Source organism: Hippopotamus amphibius, chromosome 8 (assembly GCF_030028045.1).
Source record: "Hippopotamus amphibius kiboko isolate mHipAmp2 chromosome 8, mHipAmp2.hap2, whole genome shotgun sequence".
Lineage (NCBI taxonomy): Eukaryota > Metazoa > Chordata > Mammalia > Artiodactyla > Hippopotamidae > Hippopotamus > Hippopotamus amphibius.
This window is the reverse complement of record NC_080193.1, coordinates 1,772,067-1,793,349: the sequence shown is the minus strand read 5'-3', so window position 1 is coordinate 1,793,349 and position 21,283 is coordinate 1,772,067. Positions and strand designations below refer to the sequence as shown.

At 57.7% G+C, this 21,283-nt stretch overlaps 4 protein-coding genes across 7 annotated transcripts in view; all 4 read right to left on the bottom strand.

Moving 5' to 3' along the window:
• Window positions 1-693, bottom strand: part of CABIN1 (calcineurin binding protein 1) — a 98,299-nt gene extending 97,606 nt beyond the window's left edge. The window contains exon 1 of the mRNA XM_057744778.1: window positions 607-693. The gene's annotated coding sequence lies outside the window, so the exon portion shown is untranslated. The remainder of the gene's footprint in view (window positions 1-606) is intronic.
• Window positions 694-2,503: 1,810 nt separating this feature from the next.
• Window positions 2,504-5,180, bottom strand: LOC130858811 (D-dopachrome decarboxylase). Its single transcript, XM_057745850.1, has 3 exons — window positions 4,870-5,180; window positions 4,351-4,526; window positions 2,504-2,763 (listed from the first exon to the last, which is right to left on the bottom strand). Exons 1-3 carry the CDS (start codon window positions 4,975-4,977, stop codon window positions 2,691-2,693), a joined length of 357 nt encoding a protein of 118 aa, XP_057601833.1. The 5' UTR covers window positions 4,978-5,180; the 3' UTR covers window positions 2,504-2,690.
• A 1,528-nt stretch (window positions 5,181-6,708) lies between these two features.
• LOC130858801 (glutathione S-transferase theta-3-like) lies at window positions 6,709-11,732 on the bottom strand. The gene is made up of 5 exons (XM_057745833.1): window positions 11,562-11,732; window positions 10,097-10,184; window positions 9,395-9,545; window positions 7,464-7,640; window positions 6,709-7,140 (listed from the first exon to the last, which is right to left on the bottom strand). Exons 1-5 carry the CDS (start codon window positions 11,671-11,673, stop codon window positions 6,946-6,948), a joined length of 723 nt encoding a protein of 240 aa, XP_057601816.1. The 5' UTR covers window positions 11,674-11,732; the 3' UTR covers window positions 6,709-6,945.
• A 1,412-nt stretch (window positions 11,733-13,144) lies between these two features.
• LOC130858697 (glutathione S-transferase theta-1) lies at window positions 13,145-20,993 on the bottom strand. 4 transcript variants are annotated; one of them, XM_057745582.1, is made up of 5 exons: window positions 20,841-20,993; window positions 18,938-19,025; window positions 17,528-17,678; window positions 13,810-13,986; window positions 13,145-13,602 (listed from the first exon to the last, which is right to left on the bottom strand). In XM_057745582.1, exons 1-5 carry the CDS (start codon window positions 20,950-20,952, stop codon window positions 13,408-13,410), a joined length of 723 nt encoding a protein of 240 aa, XP_057601565.1. In that variant the 5' UTR covers window positions 20,953-20,993; the 3' UTR covers window positions 13,145-13,407. The 4 variants fall into 4 exon arrangements, with proteins under 4 accessions (XP_057601565.1, XP_057601568.1, XP_057601567.1 ...); XM_057745585.1 differs by lacking the exons at window positions 17,528-17,678; window positions 18,938-19,025; window positions 20,841-20,993 and adding an exon at window positions 17,386-17,405; XM_057745584.1 differs by lacking the exons at window positions 17,528-17,678; window positions 18,938-19,025; window positions 20,841-20,993 and adding an exon at window positions 17,356-17,362.
• Window positions 20,994-21,283: the final 290 nt, after the last annotated feature.

The window sequence follows — 21,283 nt, the reverse complement described above, 5'->3', positions numbered from 1 at the left end:
TGGGAAGATCCCACATGCCACGGCGCAACTAAACCCCGTGCGCCACAACTAGGGCCAGCCTGCCACAACTGCTGAGCCCACGCGCCGTAACTGCTGAAGCATGCGCGCCTAGAGCCCAGGCTCCGCAACGAGAAGCCACCGCAACGAAGAGCCCGCGCACCGCGGGACACACAAATGGCTGCGAAACTTCGTGACCCGCGAAAATCACATAAAACGTACGCAAAATCCAAATTTCAGTGTCCCTAAATAAAGTTTTCTTGAAACGCCGCCACTGTCTTGCGTGCTGAGGCCGCGTGCACAGCACAAGAGCAGCACAGCCCCACCGCCGGAACCCCCCCCCCACGGGCGGCGGGAGCTCGCCGGGCCCCCCCGCCCCGACGGCGCTCGCAGCGCGGCCGCCAGGCGCCGCGGACCCGGCCTCGGCCTCCACCCGCGAGGCCCGCTCCCCGCGCGGCGCCGCCGGGAAGGGAAGGCGGAGGGACGCGGGGAGGGGCCGCCCCGGGTCGCGGCCTCGGCTGCCCCACGAGGAGCCCCAAGCGTCCGCCGCCCTCGGGCCCCTGCCCCCGCCCGGGGCCGCCGCGCACCCGGGGCCACCCGCGCACTCACCCGGCGTCTCCACGGCAACCCGCCGTCCGTCCGACCCCCGCGCCGGCCGGCTGCGCGCCCGACAACAAGGCGCGCTCCCATTGGCCCCGGGGCCGTCTCCGCCAGCCAATCGGCGAGCGCGCACGCGCCGCCCCGCCCCGCCGCCCCCGGGAGCGCCGAGCTCGCGGCCCGGCCCGCGGCAGCAGGGGAGTGACGGCCGCGCTGCTGCTGCCGCCGCCTGCGCCCGGCGCTCTGCAGGCCGCGCAGAGCCGGGGCCGCCCGCGGGGGCCGGGGCCGGGGCCGGGGGGGCCTCTCCGTCCACAGTAGCCGCGCCTCGCCGCGTCCCGGAGCGGACCCGAGGCCTGGAGGGCGCGGACGCGAGCAGCCGGCGGAGCGAGGAAAAGCGGGGAGGGGAGCGGGGCAGGGCCGGGAGGGCGTCCAGCCGGACGGGTGCTGACCGCGGCCTGGGGCTGAGGGGGGACGTTCTTGGGAGCCGCGCGTTTCAGGCAAGCGTGGACATTCGTAGCGGCCGGAGTCCAGCGAGAATGACTTAAAGAACCAATGTCATGGCTTTCTCTTCGCCTGTATTGCTAGACAGGAAAATCATGGCGAAGGACTCGTAGACAGGTCAGTGCGGTAAGGCTTTAGTGACATGCCGGGAGGTACAGAAATAATGGAGTCACCAACCTTTTCAGAGGACTATAACCCGGGGGGTGAGCAGAACATAAACAGAGGGTTTCAAAGTCTCATGGATAACATGCAACCTTGGATGCAGCTCCCACCCCTAAGTTACGTCTTGAAAGATGCTCTGGAGTGAACGTTGAAAAAAAAAGAGAAGGGCGGTCCAAGCAGCAGGGAGCTGTGCGGCAAGGGTTTTGAGTTGAGAAACAGTGCGGGCCGTGCAGGAGCCTCACGCAGCACGGTATCCTCCAGGGGCAAAACTCAGGGCCCCAGCGGGGTGGGGGATGCCCGCGTGGGGCGAGGGGGGCAGTCCTCACAGCAAACAGGTGACATCACTCACAACAGTGGGGGTGAGAGCCTGAAGGTGGGGAGACCAGATTGGAGGCTCTTACCTTACGGTCCTGGCAAGGGTTAGGATTGAATCCCTCCTTGGGCCCTTCAACCATGCATTTACACTCAACCCGCAAGCATTCCCTAAGCCCCTCTGGGAAGCAGGACACCCATGCTGGCAGAAGGAATGAGTGCAGAAACAGCTGGGATAGGGAGCCAGGGCAGGGTACTCCAAGCTCTAGCTTTTACCAAGTCCTCAGTGGCGGTCAGGCAAACACAGCAGACATAGGCGCGTGCCTTGGCAAACTAACTTATTAACCAGGTAGACTGCAGCTCTCAATTTAGTATTTCACTGGTGCTCAAGGATGACCAAAGCTTTAACTGTGCAGGGAAAAATAGTGCCCAGAGATCCCCCCACCCCACCTGTATATCCTCTGAAATGTGAAGGCATCATATGTTCTTTACATGGGAGGAGCAGTATCCCAATTCACTCCATTTCGAGAAGCAGACGTTGCATTTCCAGGTTTGCCATTCTGAGACGTGGATTGTACAAGGCGCACAGCTACAGAGATTTCTCAGCAAGACTCATGGGAGAAGGTGGAGTCTGGCAATACCTAGGGAAGGTCCCTGAAGCCCAGGCTGAGGACAGGAACATCTGGTCAGCAGGAAGGCCCAGGCTGGACCAGCTGCCGCCCTCCTTACCAGCCTGAACACGGGCATGGGGAGCAGAGCCTCCAGGCTGAGCCCTCACCCTCAGATTTGAGCAGCAGAAATACAAGACATGAAACAGAGGGCCTGAAGACAGGAACATCCCACCCCCCAGGTTCCCTAAGGTCCCTACCTCATAAACCAACCCTGCTGCCCAGGGTGGCCCAGGCTGCCGGGGGAGGGTAAAGAGAAGTAGAAGTCATGTTTGAGAAATAAAGCTCCCTTCATTTATTTGTCATGAGGGTGGGGAAGAGGACCGTGAAGTCACAGTCATGTCTGTATGTGGAGTTGCCAGAAGCTGGTATCCACCAGGTCCTCACTCTGCCAGGGGGCCTCTCTGGAAGGGGCTGGCAGCTCACAGATGCCCTGGACGCCCTCCACACCAATCATAAAAAGGTCATGACTGTCCCCTTCTTGCCAATCTGCCAGGGCTCCAAGGGGAGAAAGCGGATAATTATCCTTCAGGAGACAGAGAAAAAGATGTCATCAGCTCCTTGGCTAATGCTTCCCAGTCCAAGACGCCCGCCATGGGCTCCCAGGCCAGCCTGCCTCCGCCCACCAGGCATTGTGCAAGCCTGCCTCACCTCCCCCCCCACCAATGCTCTCCCCGCAACCTCCAACAGGGCAGCGGGCATGTCAAGGGCAGGATGGTGACTGCACATCATCTTCGCCCACCCAGGACAGACTCTCAACACGGCAGCCTCTGGTCACTGTATGCTCTGTCTGTGGGTTCACAGGGGAGCCCTCTCTCTTCCAAACTGCAGGCTCCCCAGCCCCCTGTTTTCACAAAGCCTGGCTCAAGAATGCCAGGCACAGAGTGACTCCACGCCTGTAATGTCTGTGGAGGGAGTGCGTGCCTCTCACAGAAGTGACAGGAAGCTCCTTGTGAAGAAACAGGATACTTGGGATAGCCTGGGACCAAGGAGGTATATGTGACAACCTCAGTTTTCCCATCTGTAAATACGCATGATGGAGGTAGCTACCTCATAGGGATGGCGTGTCCACATGCGGGGTGTGGACAGCAGGACAGAACTTCTAAGGATCAAATGGGATCATGCACGTGAGTTACCCAGAGAGTATCCGGCACAGGGTAAATTACGTGCTACTTATCGTTGATAGAATTATTAGTGCTCCCCAGCTTGAGGACCAGGTCTGAGCACCCCACAGCAATGACCATTCGTCACCAGCCTTTCTGAGCCAACGAAGGCTCCATTCTGGAAGGTTCTTTCAAGCTTCTCATGCACTTAGTTCCTCGTAGGCATGGACTTGGCTCGGGAATATTTTTCACCCAGGAAGAAACTTTAACCTTGCCAGAGAATCCCACGTTTGGGAGCTGTAGGGGCTTGCTGGGACTCATGTAGTCCGTGGCTCTCTAGTCACCAAAGAGAAGGGTGCGAACCAGAGATGGCGCACGTCCCGGTTTGCCTGGATCCCTCAGCTGCATGGGACCCAGAGCCCCGGACTGCAGACACTCAGGCCAATGCTCTTTCCACTACTGCGGCTCTCCCAGGAACCTTACCTGGGACCTGACTGGGCCACAGGCCCAAAGGCCACAGCCTCAGGGCATGCTCAGAATTCCTCCTGACCAGCTCCGAGAAGTTCTAGAAAACTACTCCTATTTTTCTAAGATGTGGGGAAGCCTGAAGGCGGATGATATGTGTGTAACAACACCCTACCCTGCCCAGTGTCAAGGCGGGTGCAGTACAGTGCCATCCCATGCAGTGCCCCCAGGGAGTGGTTAAAGGCCAGCCTTCCCACTTCACAGATGGAAACACTGAGGTCCGGAAGGCCACACCTTGCCCACGTGTCACAGGGACCACTGCAGAGCCAGGAATTCATCCAGTTTCACGAGCACTCTCAAGGTGGGCCCACCAAGGTGGGGGGGGACGGTGTAGGGAGGGGCTCAAGGGGCCCTGCGGAACGAGATCCTTCTAGCTCAGGGTATGGAATCAATTTTTTTCCCCAACCTTAGGAAGGGCCTGAGGTGGGATCCCCTGCCCCATCTGGCAGCAGTCCCAAGAGGGTCCTCTCCCTGCCCCTACGCACCGGTCCTGGGCGAGGTCCAGCTCCTTGGTGAGAAACTCGAAGAGGCGGGCGCTATGGCCGCGGTTCTCCTCGGCCGTGCCCACCACACCGATGGAGGAGATGACCAGCTGCGCGCCGGGCTCCGCCGAGCCGTTCACCGCCATGAGCAGGCCGGGCCGCACCGTCACGTTCACGCGCTGCGGGGACACGAAAGTTTGGCCTGAAGTCGCTGTAGGCCGGGATCGTGCTGAGGGGCGGGCAGCGCGGAGTGGGGGGAGCGCGGGGTGGAGACGCGCGGGCCCCGCGGGATCAGGGTTGGGGGTGCGCGCCGGGGTCCCTGGAGGTCACGTCGGGGTCATGGCTGGGCAAGGCGACACGGAGCACACGTGAGGGGCGGGGCGGCGGGGTCAGGGAGAGCGGGAGGCCAGACTCGGCGGGCGGCGGGCGGGCGCGGAAGAGTCGGGGTCACGGCGCGGCGGCCGGGGCGCGGACCCCGTCCGCCAGCCCCCTCCCTCCGCGTGCTCCCCCGCCCACGCTCACGTCCTCGGGCTTGCCCAGGACGGCGGCCGTGGCCGCGCAGAGCCGCTTCTCCAGTCCCGCGGGCACGCGGCCGGCGGGCAAGTTCGTGTCCAGCTCCACGAAGGGCATGTCCAGCGGGAATGCGCGCGAGGGTCCGCGGGGGAGAAGGCAGGCGCGGGCCCCAGGCTGGCGTCCTCCAGGGCAGGGCTGTGGGGGCGGGGCGCCGCGGAAGCCCGCCCCTCATTGGCTGGGCGGGCACTCAGCGCCCCCCGATTGGCTGCCTAGGCCACACCCCCCGGCCTTCGCGGAGGGCCTCCGCCTGCGCTGGCGCTGGCGCTGGTTCCCGGAAGTGCGCGGCCCGGCCCGCTCCCTGAAACCCCACCCCCAGATAGACATTGGCCGCTCCAGGCACCGCCCACACTCCAGGCCCTGCCCCACCCCAGCCACTCTAGACGCGGTTTTCGGGCTCCTGCGGCTTTTGGGCGCTGCTGCGGCCGTCTGCTTCTTAGCCAGTTTTTAGATGGAGGTCTGAACGCTCCCTCAAACACACACACCCGTAGGGGCCCTCCCCAGGCGCCACCCTAACAACGTTACATCGTCAGGGAGGCTTAAAATCTTTCTGACTGGGTCGCCTCCTCGTCAACGTGGGAGTCTGCACGTCTCTTGAGCAGGAGACCTGGTGACACGTGTGGGCGCGAGTGGGGCTGGGCAGAGCCCCTCGGGCTCACTGCATCCCTTCCTGGCCCCCACAGACATCTACCTTTGGGGCCTCTCGTGCCTGTGGCAACCTTGCCTCACGGTGAAGGACCGTCCACCAGGGGGCTGAGAGCCAGCCAAGGCCAGTCGAATGACCAGCAATGCTTAGGGGACCCTGTGTTTTTATGGGTGAAACAAAAGCTGTTATTTAAAACGTGGAAGTCTGTTGATGTGGCCATGGCACTCTCATCAGTGTTGCAAAATTGTTTGCATTGTAAATGACAAAGATGATTGACGTTGTGTGGGTGTATATGAACAATTCCAATTACACATCTAAAACTCTATATAAGTGCACATATTAAAGGAGCCTCCAATGGAGGCAGTCAGGCCGAGGCTCTGTCTGTCCATGACCTCGTCTCCTTAGTTTATTAGATGATTCAGCTATCAGAGCGTCTAGGACACAAGGCAGGTAGATTGTGACCATCCTGAGGGTCGGGTGGCAAGTCTGGGACGCAGGGTGGAGCGTGGAGAGGACAGTGGCCGGGTTACGGGTAGGCATGGAAGAACAAAGCCTCTCAGCAGCACAGGGAGGGCCAGGAACTAACCTGCAAGGAGGTGCATGAGCCAGCCCCGCACCCCACCTGTGAGAGAGAGCGTCACCCCAGAGAGAGGAGAGACACCTAGGAGACCGAGGTGATTCCTGACTGAGACTCTCTTTACCAAGTCAACTGTGACATGTGCCAGCCCAGGGGGCACGGAACCAGCTCCCTGCCAGGACTGAGGGAGGGAAGCACTGGGGCTGAGGAGCCCAGACTGAGCTAGGGCGGGAAGGTAGAGGAATTCTCCCTGTAGAAGGACGTGGTAACAAATGCCAAAAGACCAGGAGGAACACCAGGCAGGAAAGGGAGGGAAGGGTCCTGTGCGCAGCAGAAATAGCCTGAGCCCAGGCCAGGAGGCCAAGGAGGAAGCTGGGAGCTGCCCAGGGCTGGGGGTGGACGGTGGACAGGAAAATGATGGGCTACTGTGGCAAACCAGAGGGGGTGCCTTTGAGGGATGGGAGCAAGGCCTCAAACGCGAAGTTCAGTGACTTGTCCTTTGTCCTTTAGCCCGAGATCTTTAGCCTGGGCAGTGAGACACCAAGCAAAGTTTCAAACAGGAGAGGGCCAGAGTCACATCTGTTTACTAAAGCTTTTTCCAGCGGTCACCTGGAAGTCAGTGTGCAAGGGGCAAGGGTGAAGTTCGCAGACAGATGGAAGAAGGAACGCAGGACTGGTGTGTGGGGGGCACTGTGGACTGGACCCTGTGCAGCGTGTCTTTCTCATAGCCGAGGGGAGGCAGCGCCATCTCTTCATTCTGAGGACAGAGCTCCATCTACAGTGGTTCTGCAGGCCTGCCCCGTACTCACTGCAACAAAAGCTGAATGAGGGGCTTCAACTTCTCCTTCACGGCAGTGTCTGCTGGAGGCAGGTCCTTGGCCTTCATGATGACCGCATGGGCCTCCTGGAAGAGGTCCTCCCCCACCGCAGCTTCCACGCGCTGGCGCCACGCAGCCAGCTTAGGCCGGCTTTTGAAGATGTCGCAGCCAGCGCTGACGGGCTACAGAAGAGAGAGCCAGGTGGGGGGCGGGGTCAGGGGAGCATAAGGCAGCATGTCCTGACTTAAGGATCCCCTGGGCGGATTTTCCCTCCTCTCCGTGTGATAGGCTGGGGGTTCTCCTCCAGGAAGCATCCGGAAGCTGCTCAATATCCCTGCAGGGTGGGGTTTTTAAGCCCCTTTTTACAGATGAGGACACTGAGGCTCAGAGGGGGAAGTGACCCGCCCAGGGCCCCCACAGCCAGAAAGGGCAATGTAAGCTGGTACACTGGCTCTCTCCCAGGGTACCCCACTGCCCAGCAGGCCCCCCACCCCACGGCACTCACGTGCATCAGCTCTGTAATGGCCACCAAGTCCGCCACTGAGATGTGGGGCCCAGCCAGGAAGTCCTGGTCCTTCAGGAACTTGTCCTCAAGCAGCTGCAGACATCTGTCCAGCTCGGCCAGAGTAGATGCCAGGGTCTCAGGGGGAACTCGCTGGCCCAGGAACACAGGGAACAACATCTGGTAGACAGGCAGGCAGAGAGAGGGCTCGGGGTCTGCCCAAGGCCCAGCCTGGTTCCTGCTCTCATCCCATCTACAAGCCGTCCTTCAGATTTCTCCTCACTCCCATCCACCCCTTCCCACCCACAGCCACCACCAGCCCCGGCCTCATCCCTTACTCAGGCACGGACAGCCTCCACCTCTTCCTGGGTCCTCACATGGGGCAGCTGGGGGAATCCTTCTACATTCCCAGTCTGCCCATATCTTTTCCCTGCATAAAGCCTTCCATGGCTCTCTAGTGCCCTCACCGCAAAGGCCTCAACATAAGGCAGCAGCCATCCTCTCTCACCCCACCTGTCCCTCTACCCCAGTCTTCTGCACACACAGATCCCTCTGGGATGTGATTCAAGTGTACGGTCCTATTCAGTACACCTGGGTGGAAGCTGAGACTGCATTTCCAAGCTCCCAGGTGACGCTCTTGCTCCTGGCCCATGGACCACACTTTGAGTAGCAAAGGTCTACACTCACTCTTCTCGACTTTCTCCATTCTGCCCTAAAATGCACCGGGCCCCCTCCCCCACCACAGCTTGTAAAGCTGTGGAAACCTTCTTTGTGCCAAATGGGCCCCTAGAGGGAATTCCCTGGCAATCCAGTGGTTAGGACTCTGCACTCTCACGGCCAAGGGCCCGAGGGCCCAGCTCACACGCCTGAACACACAGGGTGCCTGCTGTGTACCGGGCACCGAGAATAACTCAGGGCTCACGTTTCAGAAACCTCTGCACATCTGATAAGTGACAATGGTATCTGCGTGCTCTTTTAATGTGCAATTTCTTGATTTTTACTCAAGTTACATGTGTTTTCACCTATTTATTGACCGCTTCTCTCTATCCTTCAAGTACATCTCTGCTGGTTTCCTCTGCCCGTTTTTCTCCTGTGTCTTTGATGGGCTTCTAAGAATATCTTAAATACCAAGAATGTTACTTCTTTCTTTTTTTTAATAATTTTTTAAAATATTTATTTATTTATTTTGGCTGCGCCGGGTCTTAGTTGCGGCACACGGAATCTTCCTTGCAGCATGTTTAGTGGCAGCATACGAACTCTTAGCTGAGGCATGCGTGTGGGATATAGTCCCCCAACCAGGGATCAAACCCGGGCCCCCTGCATTGGGACCACGGAGTCTTACCCACTGGACCACCAGGGAAGTCCCTAGAATGTTACTTCTTTCTAACATATCTTTGCTAAGATCTTTCCCAGTTTTTTCACTTGTTTTAATTCTCTTTTTTCTTACACAAATTTCATTACATAAAATTGATTAGCCTTTTCTTTGTCTCGCACTGTTATTAGGCTTATAAATCCTTGTATACCCAGAAATCAGATCAACATTTAGTGAAATATCTCATTTCTTCCCACTTTGAGGTTTTTTGCTTAACACCTCTCCATCTGGAAAGGATATGTGTAGCAAAGTGAGAGCTTGATTCTTTTCTCCCCCAAAAGGCAAGATTCCCAGGCAGCCTGCAGTGTGCAAAAGGGCACAGGATTAATTTCCAGCAGCAAAAGGGCACAGGATTAATTTCCACAGGAATCAAGACACTTTGCGGGCATCATTCCCAGGCTCTGTGCCTTGATTTCCCCTTTGGGAAACAAGTTGGTTACCCTGGAGCGTCTCTGGCATTCTAGAATTTAGTGTTCTCAGGTCCCAGGTCTGAACAGACTGCTTTAGACAGAAAGCACCATCCCCTGAGCCTCTCGGGAGGGCTCCCTGCTCCGAGGCTCACCTTCTGCCACATGGCCCGGGTGCAGCTGGTCCGCAGCGCCGTGTGCTGCCACGCCAGGTACTCGTCCACACGGGCTCGGGCCTGCAGGTCCTGGGGGTACCAGTGGGCAGGGGCCTCATACTTTCGGGTCAGATACAGCAGGATGGCCACACTGGAGGACATGATGGGTGCAGGGGACGTACCCCAGTCACTCCTCAACCATTCCACAGGGGCCAGGCCCTGGGTGAGGCTGGTTCCGGCTCCTCACACACATGTCCCCAGCTCCTGTGGGTGGAGCGTCTCACTGTTTCTGGTATAGAGTAGGAACGTGAGGCTCAAAGAGGTGACGTGACAGCCAGGGTCACACGGCTCTACATTGGGCAACCCTGTCATCTGAACTGAGGGCACCAAGTGAAAAACAAAATGTCATGAGATTTCAGAAAGTGGGACGTGTGCTAAGAGAACGTTCCCACGAGAAAGCAGCAGCCTGACGTGCGGCCCGAAGGATGGGAGTGGCTCCAGTACCACTCCCCAACATCTCCAGAGCAGGGACAGCACCAGGAGGAAGACCGGGTGCCCCTCCCAGCCCTGGGCACCTCTGCCCACTTCAACCCACTCTCCAGCCTCGGGCTGGCACAGGGGCTCAGGGCACACAAGCCATGATCCAAGCCATCGATGGTGGACACACAGATGGTGGACTGGCGCAGCCCAGGGACCTGTTACCTCTCAGCCAAGGTGAAGTCCCCATCCTTCAAGGCTGGCACCTTCCTCAGGGGGTTCACCTGGGCAAAGTCATCGCTGTGCTGCTGGCCTGTGGGAGAGACCAGTCAGGCAGGTGGGGAGAACTCTGAGCCCTCTGAGGTCTCTGCCCACCCCCACCACAATGTCCAGGCACCAACTTTCTGAGGCCTCCGTCCAGGTCGGGCATAAGGGAAGAGGAGGCCACTCTGCTGGCCAGCAGATCACACACACTGAGCCCTCCAGAAGTCCCCCCCTCCTCTGTCCACCACTCCCCCCCACCAGAATCTGGGCCAAGTAGCATCTCAACTTGGACTTGGGATAAGGGTGATTTGCTGCAGCTGTAATCCCTGGCCAACTCCATCCACACATCAGACATTCCAGACACCCCCTGGGCTCTAGGCTTGTCCCCTGCAGTCCCTCTCTCTAAGCCAACTGAGTGACCTGTCCACACCCCAGAGCTCCAGCCACACCTGCTCCCAGCCCTCAGCAAACCTCACTCTCACCAGCAATACCTGCCCTACTCAGCCACGCAGCCTCCTGCAGGTCAGTTCCTCTTTCTTTCTTGTCCCAAACCTGCAAGGCTCCTGCCCCACGGGGGTTCCCAGGTCTGACTCACGGCTGCATACCTCCCCGGCCCAGGCCAGCGCGGGGGGTGGGGGGGCGGGGGGGGGTACACCCAGGAATGTGTAGGGAGTCGGAGGGCTTCCGTGGAGCTGTGCTCCAGCCTGGCCACAGGACCACCTGTGGGCCTCCTGACCTTCTACTCTGTGCACAGAATCACCTCTACCTATTCTCTCTCCAGACACTGCCCCTGTCCCAGTGCCCATCCCGAGGAGCATTGGAAAGGCAGAGCAACGTGGCACCGAAGTAGCTGGTGGCTCAGGTCGGGCACCCGAGGCATAAGGTGGGCAGGCTCAGTCAAGCAGGGGTCTCCCTCCTGGCCTGCCTGAGAGGCTCTGGATCCAGAGCTTGTCCTACTGTCCAGCTACAGCCCTGCGCCTCCCCAGATTCTCTATAAGTGGAAAGGACCTGGGAAGACGTAGGGAGGAGTAAAGAGGAGACCAGATGCAGGTGTACAATTGTCTCCTGCCGGCAGGCCCAGAAACTTAACAGACAGGGGCTGCTTCCACTGGGAATGAGGAGGCAGTTTCATTGGTTTCTCCAAGCCCAGGTGTGGAGGTGTTGGAGCGGTCACTCCGCTTCCCTACACTCCCCCCACCCCTCCCCCGCTCCGCCCCCCCTCCCCCACCTGCTCTGCTACCTCTTAGCCTGCATTTTGAAGAACTGTGCGTATTCACTAGGCAAAGGTCAAGACTCTGAAAATACACAAATGATAGGCGATGCCACGGTTTCTGACTGGGGTCTGTCTCTTCCCGTCTGTCTTCACAGGCCGCCCGACCGTGGGGCTCCGGGGGTCCCGGACCCCGGGCGTGACAGCCAGGCCCACCTTTGAGCAGGTCCACCTTGCGCAGCTCGAAGGGGATGCCGTTCTTCTTGGCGAAGATGTAGACGGCGCGGCAGGGCTGGGACAGCAGGTCCAGGTAGAGCTCCAGGCCCATGGCGGAGGCGGGGGATGGGGCGGGGGCAGGACCGAGGGCACGAACGGCGAGCGGGAACCACCGGCTGCCCGGGCCGCGCGCAGCGAGGGGACCGGAGCCCGGCCTCGCCCTCCCCGCCCATTGGACGGCGCCGGAGAGCTTTGGGCCAATCAGCGGCGGCCTCGCTCTCCCGCCTGCCCTCCCGGGGATTCCTGGCTGAGGTCCCTTTCCTGGTGGGGAGGGTACAGGGAGACGGACTCGGACAGTGTCTCGCCGCCAGGTCAGTATGCTAACCTGGACCTCGGCGTCTACCTGCGTCGAATGGGGCGGGGGGACGACGTCAAGGGCGCTTCCAGCGCAGACACGCGGTGAATGTAGGGTCGAACGCGTTGGCCCAAGGCGGGGCCTGAAAGAGCAGGGACTTCAGAGTCCCCGGGGAACAGAAGCCGAGGAGGAGAAAGGAGGTGCTGAGGCCGCACCTGGGCCCACTGCCCAGGGTGGAGGCTGCGGAGGGCGTGTGGACCTCTGGGCGCACACCTTAGGAAGCCGCCCCTCGCCAACCTTCTTTACACTCCCGGCTAATCCGTCCAGCAAAGCAGAAGCCCCGTGGGGCCCTTCTACCGGTTTGCAGGGAGCCTGGAGCCGCCCCACTACCTTTTCAGGCCCAAACCCCTCCAATTACAAGCCTGGAGCTCCTGGGGTCTGTGGCTATGATGCCCTCATTCTCCGCAAGCCTCCTGGATAAAACAAAACAAAACAAACAAACAAAAAAACCAACCCTGTCCTCAAACCCAAGATGCAGAGAAAGTCCCTTGGCAAGAGGATCGGTTGCTGGAAAACTTGAGAATAGCTTGGCCTTCTTGGGGCCCAGGCTCCTAGCTTAAGGAAGCCCCCTCCCCCCAGGAGAGAACCTTCTCCGTGAGTGCTACAGCCCTCTCCAGGCTGGGTGAGGCCACATTCTCCACTCCCTCCAGGGAGCTGCCCTCCTCCACAAGCCACCTTTGGCAGATTTCTGCAGTATCCAATCTCCCCACTTCCTGCCTGGCCACCCTCCAGTCCAACCCCCACCAGCAGCCTGAACACTATTCTAAAATGCAATCTGAGCCCTCCTTCCCGGTTCACGGTCTGCAGCTTCTAGGTATGCATGACTGAGTCCTGACCAGGAGAGCTGCTGTTTGGATTTCCCCTCCCGACTAACTCCTCAGGACAGATGCAGGACCTGTGATTTACAATACTTGGTGCCAAAGGGTCCTGGGTGACTGGCCCAGTAAAGTGACTGGCAGCACGCCCACAGCAGACACGTGTGGATGCCTGCTACCCCTGCTGTCTTTCTCTGAGAGCTAGAAGGGGAGAGAGCGTTTGTTCATTTCACTCTTGGCAACCATCAGGGGGAAGCTGATCCAGGGGCCTAGGAAGACGGGTTGTCTTTTGAATAGAGGCCAAGACCAAGGTCAAGACAGAGGAAGTTCAAAGAAATCACACATCAGAGTGAGAAGCAGAGGCTCAGGCTGAGCCCAAATGTATTTCCCAAACTGAAAAGAAAACGCAGTGATTAAAGGAGACAAGGTCTGGGGGTGCCATTCTCATTGTAGCTTTTAGGCAGCTGTGGAAGAGGGTGGAGACCTGGCCCAAGGAGCAGAGGGCAGTGGGACTCAGACAGGTCACTCCTGCTCTCCAGGTCGGCCTCCATGGGACGCTGGGAATGAAGGGGCTTTGTGAACTGCCAAGGGCAGAGCAGGGACGAGGCTTCCCGGCTCACTGGATCATGGCCAGCACCTTAGGCAACAGCTTCTGCTTAATGGTGGGGTTTGCTGGCTGAGAGTCCTTGGCCTTCAGGATGACCTCATGGGCCTCCTGGAAGAGGACCTCCCCCACTGCTGCCTCCACACGCTGGCGCCACGCATCCAGCTTGGGTCGGCCTTCGAAGACTTTGCAGCCGGCACCCATGGGCTGTAGGGAGAGACGGGACAGGAAGGGGACGGATGGGGGAGGCCAAGTATGGCAGCGTCTACCTGGTTTGGAGGCCACAGAACTCCAGAAGGCTTCTGCACAGAAGCACGGCCCCGCGGCCAGGTGGAGCGGTGTGAGCAGGACTTCAGCAGCCACCCAGGACGCCCCTGCCTAGTGCCCCCCACCCCTGCCGCCAGCAGCACTCACATGCATGAGCTCCGTGATGGCCACCAGGTCAGCCAGGGTGATGTGGGGCCCGGCGAGGAAGGCCTTGTCCTGGAGGAACTTGTCCTCAAGCACCTGCAGGGTCACATCCAACTCTGCCAGTGTGGCTGCCAGCATCTCAGGAGAGACCGGCTCACCCAGGAAAACAGGGAGCATCACCTGGTGGGCGGGCAGGCAAAGTGGGGAGTTAGGGTCAGCCCAGACTCCCTGCCCTTGGGGCTACTTCCACGCATTTTTTTTCCTACAGGGAAATTCCTAAAGGACTCCTTTTCCCAGAACTATTCCTGCTTCCACAATCTGAGCCCGCGGCATCTGACGGAAGGACCCAAACCCCTTTGAGGATGACTCAAAGGGGACCTGAACAATAGGTTGCATACTTTGGGGGGAGGGACTGACTGACGAACTATTTTTTAACCTCTTTCCCCCAGAATATAAAATCAGTACCTCATACAGTATAATTAGGAGGGTGGGCTTTTAAGGTCTCAACTCTGTCGCTTATAAACTATGTGAACTAGAGCAAAACACTCAAACCCTCTGAGCCTCGATTTCCTCATCCGTGAAAGGGGAATAATAGTACATGGCTCATCTTGTAAATGGAAAAGTGAGGCCCAGAGAGGGACAGACAGTTGCCCAAGACGACACAGCCAAGAAAAGACTAAGCCAAGCGTGGCACTGACGTTTTCTGATCCAGGGAGCTGGCCAGGGACTGGGGAGAAGAGCCAGGAGAGGGTAGCGTCCAGGATTCTGGAAGGAGGGTGTTCGGGGTGAAGCCATCACCAGCCTCAGGCCTGGCAGAGCTGTCAGGGGGACGGGCGGATGGGGAGCAGGGGAAGGGGCCTCATGTTCAGTCTGGTGTTTTGTTGGGTAAAGTTGCTTGGGGAGCCTGGGACTCAGGAAAGGTAAACAGGCCTAGGATTGTGCACCAGCCCTGGTGGCTTCTGCTTCCTCCCCCAAACAACAAGGTAGACAGGGTTAGCGCACGCCCACCGGAGGCCTGGAGGCTGGTGCTGGGCTAAGGACATTCCTTTGGCTGCAGAGTTTTTAAAACTGTGGATCAGTTGTTGACATTTGAAAGTGGAGACGTTTCATTTAAAAATCCAGAAATGTCCAGCTTCTTTTTAATGTAAAGGCGCTGGCCACACAAGGCCGGCATTCCTACCGAGCCTCCGCGCAGCTTCCGAGGCTGCGGCCGGGAGAAGCTGCTCCTTGGGGGGTTGGGGGGGAGACAACAGCTCTCAGGTGGCCGAACCCCATGTAAGCCCACCTCCCCCATCTTCTCTGCCTCACCCAGGCAGCAGACTGTCTACATTTCTCTTCTGTTCCAATGGGGTAGTTCCAAAGTTCTTAGGGTTTTAAAAATATTTTTATCCCTCTTTAAATATCAAAGACCATAAGAGGGTAATAAATTCTGATTTATTTATATCGGGAAATGCTATAGAGTAGTTAGAAAAAAATTAATTAGATCCACCCATAGCACTATGGAAAAATGCAGAGTTGCAGAATGATAGGAGAGCATTTATATAAAATTGCAACCACTCAAAGCAAAACTTTATTTTTATGGCTACACATAAATGTAATAATGTAGAAAATCGTGAACCGAAAGGACTTGAACCAGATCCCAGGGGGCAGGGTGTGGGGGAACTTCGGGAAGGAACGAGGGCAGCAAAGAGGTCTTTTGACTTCTGTTCTCTAATGTTTCCTTTTTTATATATAAAAAATGATAGAAGACTCAGTAAAACTCATGGCCCAGAATTAGCCATAAACTTTCAAAAATGAGGAGTGCACCTCTGATGAGGGTATTGACAGTCACAAGAAAAACAGTTATGATGCTGGAAAGAAAATAACCTTGTTTTTCTTTAAAGTCATCAAAGAATATAGAACTTAAAAAAAATGGAAAATAAAAGAAAGAAAAAAAAGAGAGAGAGAGGGAAAAAAGCCTAAAACTGTTCTGTCCAGTATGGAAACCACTGGCCACAAGAGGCTACTGAGCTCTTAAAATACGGCTGGTCTTAGGTAAGATGTGCTGTGCATGTAAAATACATACCAGAAGATACACAGATCAATGGAACAGACTAGAGAGCCCAGAAATAAACCCACACACTTATGGTCAATTAATGTACGACAAAGGAGGCAAAAATACACAACAGAGAAAAGACTGTCTCTTCAAAAAGTGGAGCAGGGAAAACTGGACAGCTACATGAAAAAGAATGAAATTAGAACATTCTCTAACACCATACACAAAAACAAACTCAAAATGGATTAAAGACCTAAACGTAAGACCAGAAACAGTAAAACTCCTAGAGGAAAACATGGGCAGAACGACGGAGGGCCACTTAAGTGTCATCCTTGATGGACACTGGGGTTGCTTCCACATTTCAGCTGTTGTGAGTAAGGCTCTTATGAGCACGGGGTGTACAGATATCTCTTCAAGACCCTGCTTTCAATTCTTTTGAGTATATACCCAGAAGCGGAATCGCTGGGTCATATGATAATTGTATTTTTAATGTTTTGGAGGAACCACCGTACTGTTTTCCACAGCAGCCGCACCACTTACCATTCGGATCAGCAGTGCACAAGAGTTCCAATTTCTTCATTATTTTGTGTGTATGTACATATATGTAACAGCCATCCCAGTGAGGGTGAAGTGAAGTGGTATCTCATTATAGTTTTAATTTGAATTTTCCTAATGATCAGTGATACTGAACATATTTTCATGTGTTTATTAGCTAAAATAATACTATTTTGAGTCTATTGGATTAAGTAAAATATATTTATGTCAGCTGTTTCTTTTTACTTTTTAACTGTGGCTACTAGAAGATCTAAGACTACATGTGTGTCTCATTTTGCACGTCGGTGCAGCACAGGACTAAATGAACTAAATCCCAGAGGGCCCTGGAATTTCGGAAAGCCCTCCCTAGGTAAGTCATGTTCATCCCTGGGGTCTAAGCAAGCAGGGCTGCAAGCCTGCCGTCAGCTCAGGAGTTTTCTGACCAAGCAGCCACGTGAGGAACTGAGGCCAAGGCTGAAAAGGAGGGAGATCTCACGGTGGTAGCTGGTGCTTAGATTCCAAATCCCTGCTGCAGGAAAGCAAGCAACCTGATTCCACCGTCCAGATCCCTGATAGCAGAGAGGAACTGAAACTAACTAATGCTACATCCCAGCCCTGCTCCTGATTAGCTGGGAGAGATGAACTGCCCACCGAGGCTGCCTGGCCGAGGAAAGTGCAAGCCCTCTCTCGGTTATTTGTTGTGTATTTAATCTCTACTCTCCTTTTACACATAGTGCTCAGCACACTATAATAAATTATAAGACATGCAAAGAAAGAGGGAAATGTGACCCATAACCAAGAAGGATAAAAAACAACCAACAGAAACAGACCCACAGAGAACCCAGGGGTTGAAATCAGCTGACGGAGACTTTTAAGTAACTATTATAAATACGTCACATAATTTAGAAGACAAGATGGACCAAGTGGGTGAGGGGATGGTGAACTTCAGCAGAGAAATAGAAACTCTAAAAAATACACACCTCAGATAAGAATGTATTCGATGGGCTTACCCGCAGCTGGGGCAAACAGAGGAATTAGAAAGTCAAAGTCGGGTCCACAGAAGCTATTCAAACTGAAGAGAAGAAGGTGATGTTGCCCCAGCCCTTTTGGGGCGATGCCCTCACTGCCCCTGCCTGGGGAGGGGCACCTCACCTTATGCCACAGGGCCCGGAGGCAGTTTCTTCGCAGGGCCGTGTGCTGCCAGGCCAGGTACTCATCCACACGGGCACAGGCCTGCAGATCCTGAGGGTACCAGTGGTCGGGGACCTTATACTTGCGGGCCAGGTAGAGCAGGATGGCCACACTGTGGGGAGGGGAGGACATGATGGGTGGCGGAAAGGCACTAAGCTGGGGGCTTTAGACAGGGTCCCCTCCTTAACTCCCTGACCATGTGCCAAGGCATCTGCTCAGTTTCCAGACAAGGACGCAGAGCTCAGAACAGGGATGGGACATGCCCAGGGCACACAGCCTCTGCTGGCAGAGCTGAAAATCTGTCTAAGGCTAATACCCAAGCTCATCCTATCCCCAGGCAAAATCCCACAACAAATCCTGCCAAGTGTTCTGAGACTGTTTCTGATGGGAAAACCAGAGAGAGCTTCCTGGAAGAGTCGGCATCAAAGCTGAGCCTTAAAGAAGCTCCGTTCTTTCCAGTCTGCATCCACTCTCATCATCCAACATTCAGACCCTCCCAGATGGCCTGATGGTTCAGAAAGGCTTTCCTGTCCTCCCTTTGTCCTTTGTTCCGTGTCATCCCTTTGTTCTCCCTGAAGCACTCTGCTGGAAACACAGGGGCGGGGGTGCAGAATCACGGACCGGCCCGACAGACAACGCTCCTGCAGCGCCCCTCCTGCCCTGGGTTAGGGGGGCTGCCTTGGTGTTGGGACAGGGGTGGACCCGGAAGGGCACTGAATGTGGGAATCTGGGGCCACAGGAAGGCCTTCAGGAACTCGGGGTACCCCAGGGCCTGGGCACCCCAGCCAAAGGGGCAGAAAAATCTCTGTACCTGCCACTGGCCCAGGTTCCCTACTGGGAATCCTGCACCCACGCCCAGATGGACATCTCACTTGTCTTTTTGCTCCTTTTGCTCCCAGCTAAATTGTTCAAGGGAGCTCCGAGGGCCACAGGTTCCTGGGAGTCACGCACCTCCCAAGCAGGGGAGAAGAGACAGAGAAATGCAGAGATTGCATGCTGCCCCCAGCAGGTACCCTCCGGCGGTCAACAGTGAGCTGCACAGGACTCAGGACAGCTGGGGGCAGCAGGAAGGAGGATGGCGCTGGCAGAGGTCAGGGGAATTCTTCGGGGGTGTATCCACCTCCAGATCCCAGAGAGGAGTTCGAAAGCTTCAGGTTCCCCTTATTGTGGGAGGCGTGACTTTAGGGGATGGAGAGGGAGGAACTGGGAAAAGATCTGACCCTCCCTAAAGAGATTTCTACCTCTTGGGGTTGTTGTGATGTAAAACATCCACGTGTCTGGTGGTCCTCCCATGGGCGTGGCCCACCCAGGGAAGGGGCAACCCAGAGACAGTTCTAGTGAGGTCTGGTAGCAGCCCCGGGGCCCGGTTACCTCTCCGTCAAAATGAAGTCCCCGTCCTTCAAGGCAGGCACTTTCTGCAGGGGGTTCACCTGGGCAAAGGCATCGCTGAGGTGCTGGCCTGCAGAGAGCCCGTCGTGGTGGGTGGTGGGAGGAAATCGCCAAGCCCTGCCTGGCTGTGCCCACCCCCCCACCCCACCCCCACCACCCCACCCCCGCCACCCCCCTTGCAAGGCCCAGGCCCCAGTTTCACGGCTCTTCTCCACCGCCGGCTGCCGTCCGGTGTGGGAAAGGCTGCTGCGGGAGGAGTGGGAGGCCGCTCTGCCAGCTGATGCAACAGAAGCCTTGACACCCTTGCCAAGTCCCGGTGGGCATAGCCTTCCCCCCACAGCACCCGCCCAGAACAGAGCTCCAGGAGCTCCAGCCAGGGCGGGGCCGGTCCTTGCCTGGGCCCTAACAGACACCCCACCCGCTGCCTTTCCGCCACTGCCAGCATCACAAGCTCCCCTGAGGGGTGTCCCCAGCTGCAGGCGGTGGGAGGCTGGTCCCCTGAGTGGACTCTGACTTCCTACAGCGCCCCTTTCCCTGTGGACTCCAAGGTAGGGTCACTAAACACAGCCAAGTGGCTTCTTCCTAGCGTCTACTCGCTGGCAGTCAGCTTGCACTGGCCCCTCGGCGTGCCCTTGCTGACCCTGCCCTGAGCACTGAGAACAGAGCTGCCCCTGTCGTTAGGCTCTGCCCTCTTGGCCCACGGCAGCTCCCCGGAAAAGCGCAGCCCAGTGTCCCCCAGGACCCTGACCTCTGCCCGAGCTCATTTGAGTTCTTCCTGCTCCTTCAGATGCAGCCAGAGAGAAGCTTCTGAGGGGCGCTTAAGCAGCGCTGCTGCCCTGCTCCGCAGCCTTCAGTGGCTCCCCATTACCCCAGGAGCAGGGTGGAGCTGCTCGAGGCCAGATGCTACCCTCCTGGCTCAGCCCCACCTCTCTCCCCCTTTCCCTCCCTCAGGCTGTTCCTTCACCAGAGACCCTCCCCTCCTCTCCTGCTGAAACACACCTCCTCCTGCACCCTCTACTGTGACAGCCTGGCTGGGACATCCCTTTGTCCCCATGCCCTCTCCCCTACCCCACACTCTGCAGAGGTAACCCCTGAGCAGGACAAGTGGGCAGTCCCCAGAGGAGGCTGGGACGCGGTGGCGACTCAGGCGGAGGGGCAGGCTGGCGCAGAGGCAGAATGGCAGGCGAGGCCCGCCGAGCGGGCACACAGGGTGGAAGGCTCAGCCAGGCAGAGTCGCCCTGCGTGCCCCACCAGCAACAAGGGAGCTCTGCGTCCCCTACCCCCAGCTGCCCTGGCGTGCCAGCTGTGCCCTTGAGATCTTGGGGACCTGCCAGAGACCCAAACCCTCCTGCTCAGGGTGCAGGGCTCGCCAAACCCCCACAGCCCCTCTCCCGCTCCCAGCACTGGGGTCGGCTGCCCCCCTTCCCAGAAGGAATAAGAGGCAGAGGACAAGGTACGTGAAGGCAAAGCAGGAGGAGAAGGAAGGGACAGAGGGGGACCCAGTGCAGCCCAGGCCAGGGTATCAGCAGTTGAGGCCACAAGGGAGGGACTCACTCTGCCCCATCCCCCCATGTGGCCCCCTAAACCCCTCTCCTCCTGCCCGTATCTCCCCCCTCTCCCCACCCCTATGCCCAGGTGCACCCCCCCCCCGTTCGCCAGGTCCCCTCTCCTTTCTCCATGCCCCCTCCTCTTTTTCCTCGCTTCAGTTGAGCCCCCGTGGTCCATTCCATGGGAGGGAGCCGAGTTTGGGGACCCCCGCATCTCGGATCTCCCTGGTGGCTCACTTTTTCGGCGCTGGCCCCAGGACGGGGGTGGCTCGGGGAGGGGTCCCCCTAAAGCGGTGTTTGGCCTCCTCGTCCCTCCCCTAAAGCCGGGCCTGGCCCACCTTTGCGCAGGTCGACGGTGCGCAGCTCGAAGGGGATGCTGTTCTTCTTGGCGAAGATGTAGACAGCGCGGCAGGGCTGGGACAGCAGGTCCAGGTAGAGCTCCAGGCCCATGGCGGGGGCGGAGAGGCCTCGCGACACAAGGGACGCGGCACACAGCGAGCCCAGCTCTGGGCCGGATGAGCGGCGGCGCGGGCCGCCCCGCCCCTCCGGGCTCGCTCCCCGCTGGCGCTCGGGCCGCGCACTTGGGTCCAATCACTAACTCGCTTCGCCCCGGTGCGCGCCCGGAATGCATCAGCAGGTCTTCCTGCTCCTGCCAGGACCGTGCCTCGGTCTCCTTCCCTGGGTTTGCGTCTTCCCTCCGCTGGGCCTCTGTGTCTCCGTCTTTAAGAGGAAGGAGCAACCCCACTGAGAGATCCAGCAATCCCACGTCTGGGCATATGTC

Coding starts and splice junctions, on each gene's coding strand:
- LOC130858811 (XM_057745850.1), bottom strand. CDS start 4,977: ATGCCCTTCGTGGAGCTGGACACGAACTTGCCCGCCGGCCGCGTGCCC. Junction 4,527..4,869: donor TCCTGGGCAAGCCCGAGGAC/GTGAGCGTGGGC, acceptor GTGTCCCCGCAG/CGCGTGAACGTGACGGTGCG. Junction 2,764..4,350: donor CTGGACCTCGCCCAGGACCG/GTGCGTAGGGGC, acceptor TGTCTCCTGAAG/GATAATTATCCGCTTTCTCC.
- LOC130858801 (XM_057745833.1), bottom strand. CDS start 11,673: ATGGGCCTGGAGCTCTACCTGGACCTGCTGTCCCAGCCCTGCCGCGCC. Junction 9,546..10,096: donor GACTTCACCTTGGCTGAGAG/GTAACAGGTCCC, acceptor CATGTCCTCCAG/TGTGGCCATCCTGCTGTATC. Junction 7,141..7,463: donor CCATTACAGAGCTGATGCAC/GTGAGTGCCGTG, acceptor TCTCTTCTGTAG/CCCGTCAGCGCTGGCTGCGA.
- LOC130858697 (XM_057745582.1), bottom strand. CDS start 20,952: ATGGGCCTGGAGCTCTACCTGGACCTGCTGTCCCAGCCCTGCCGCGCT. Junction 19,026..20,840: donor CACCGTCGACCTGCGCAAAG/GTGGGCCAGGCC, acceptor GGCTCTCTGCAG/GCCAGCACCTCAGCGATGCC. Junction 13,603..13,809: donor CCATCACGGAGCTCATGCAT/GTGAGTGCTGCT, acceptor CTCTCCCTACAG/CCCATGGGTGCCGGCTGCAA.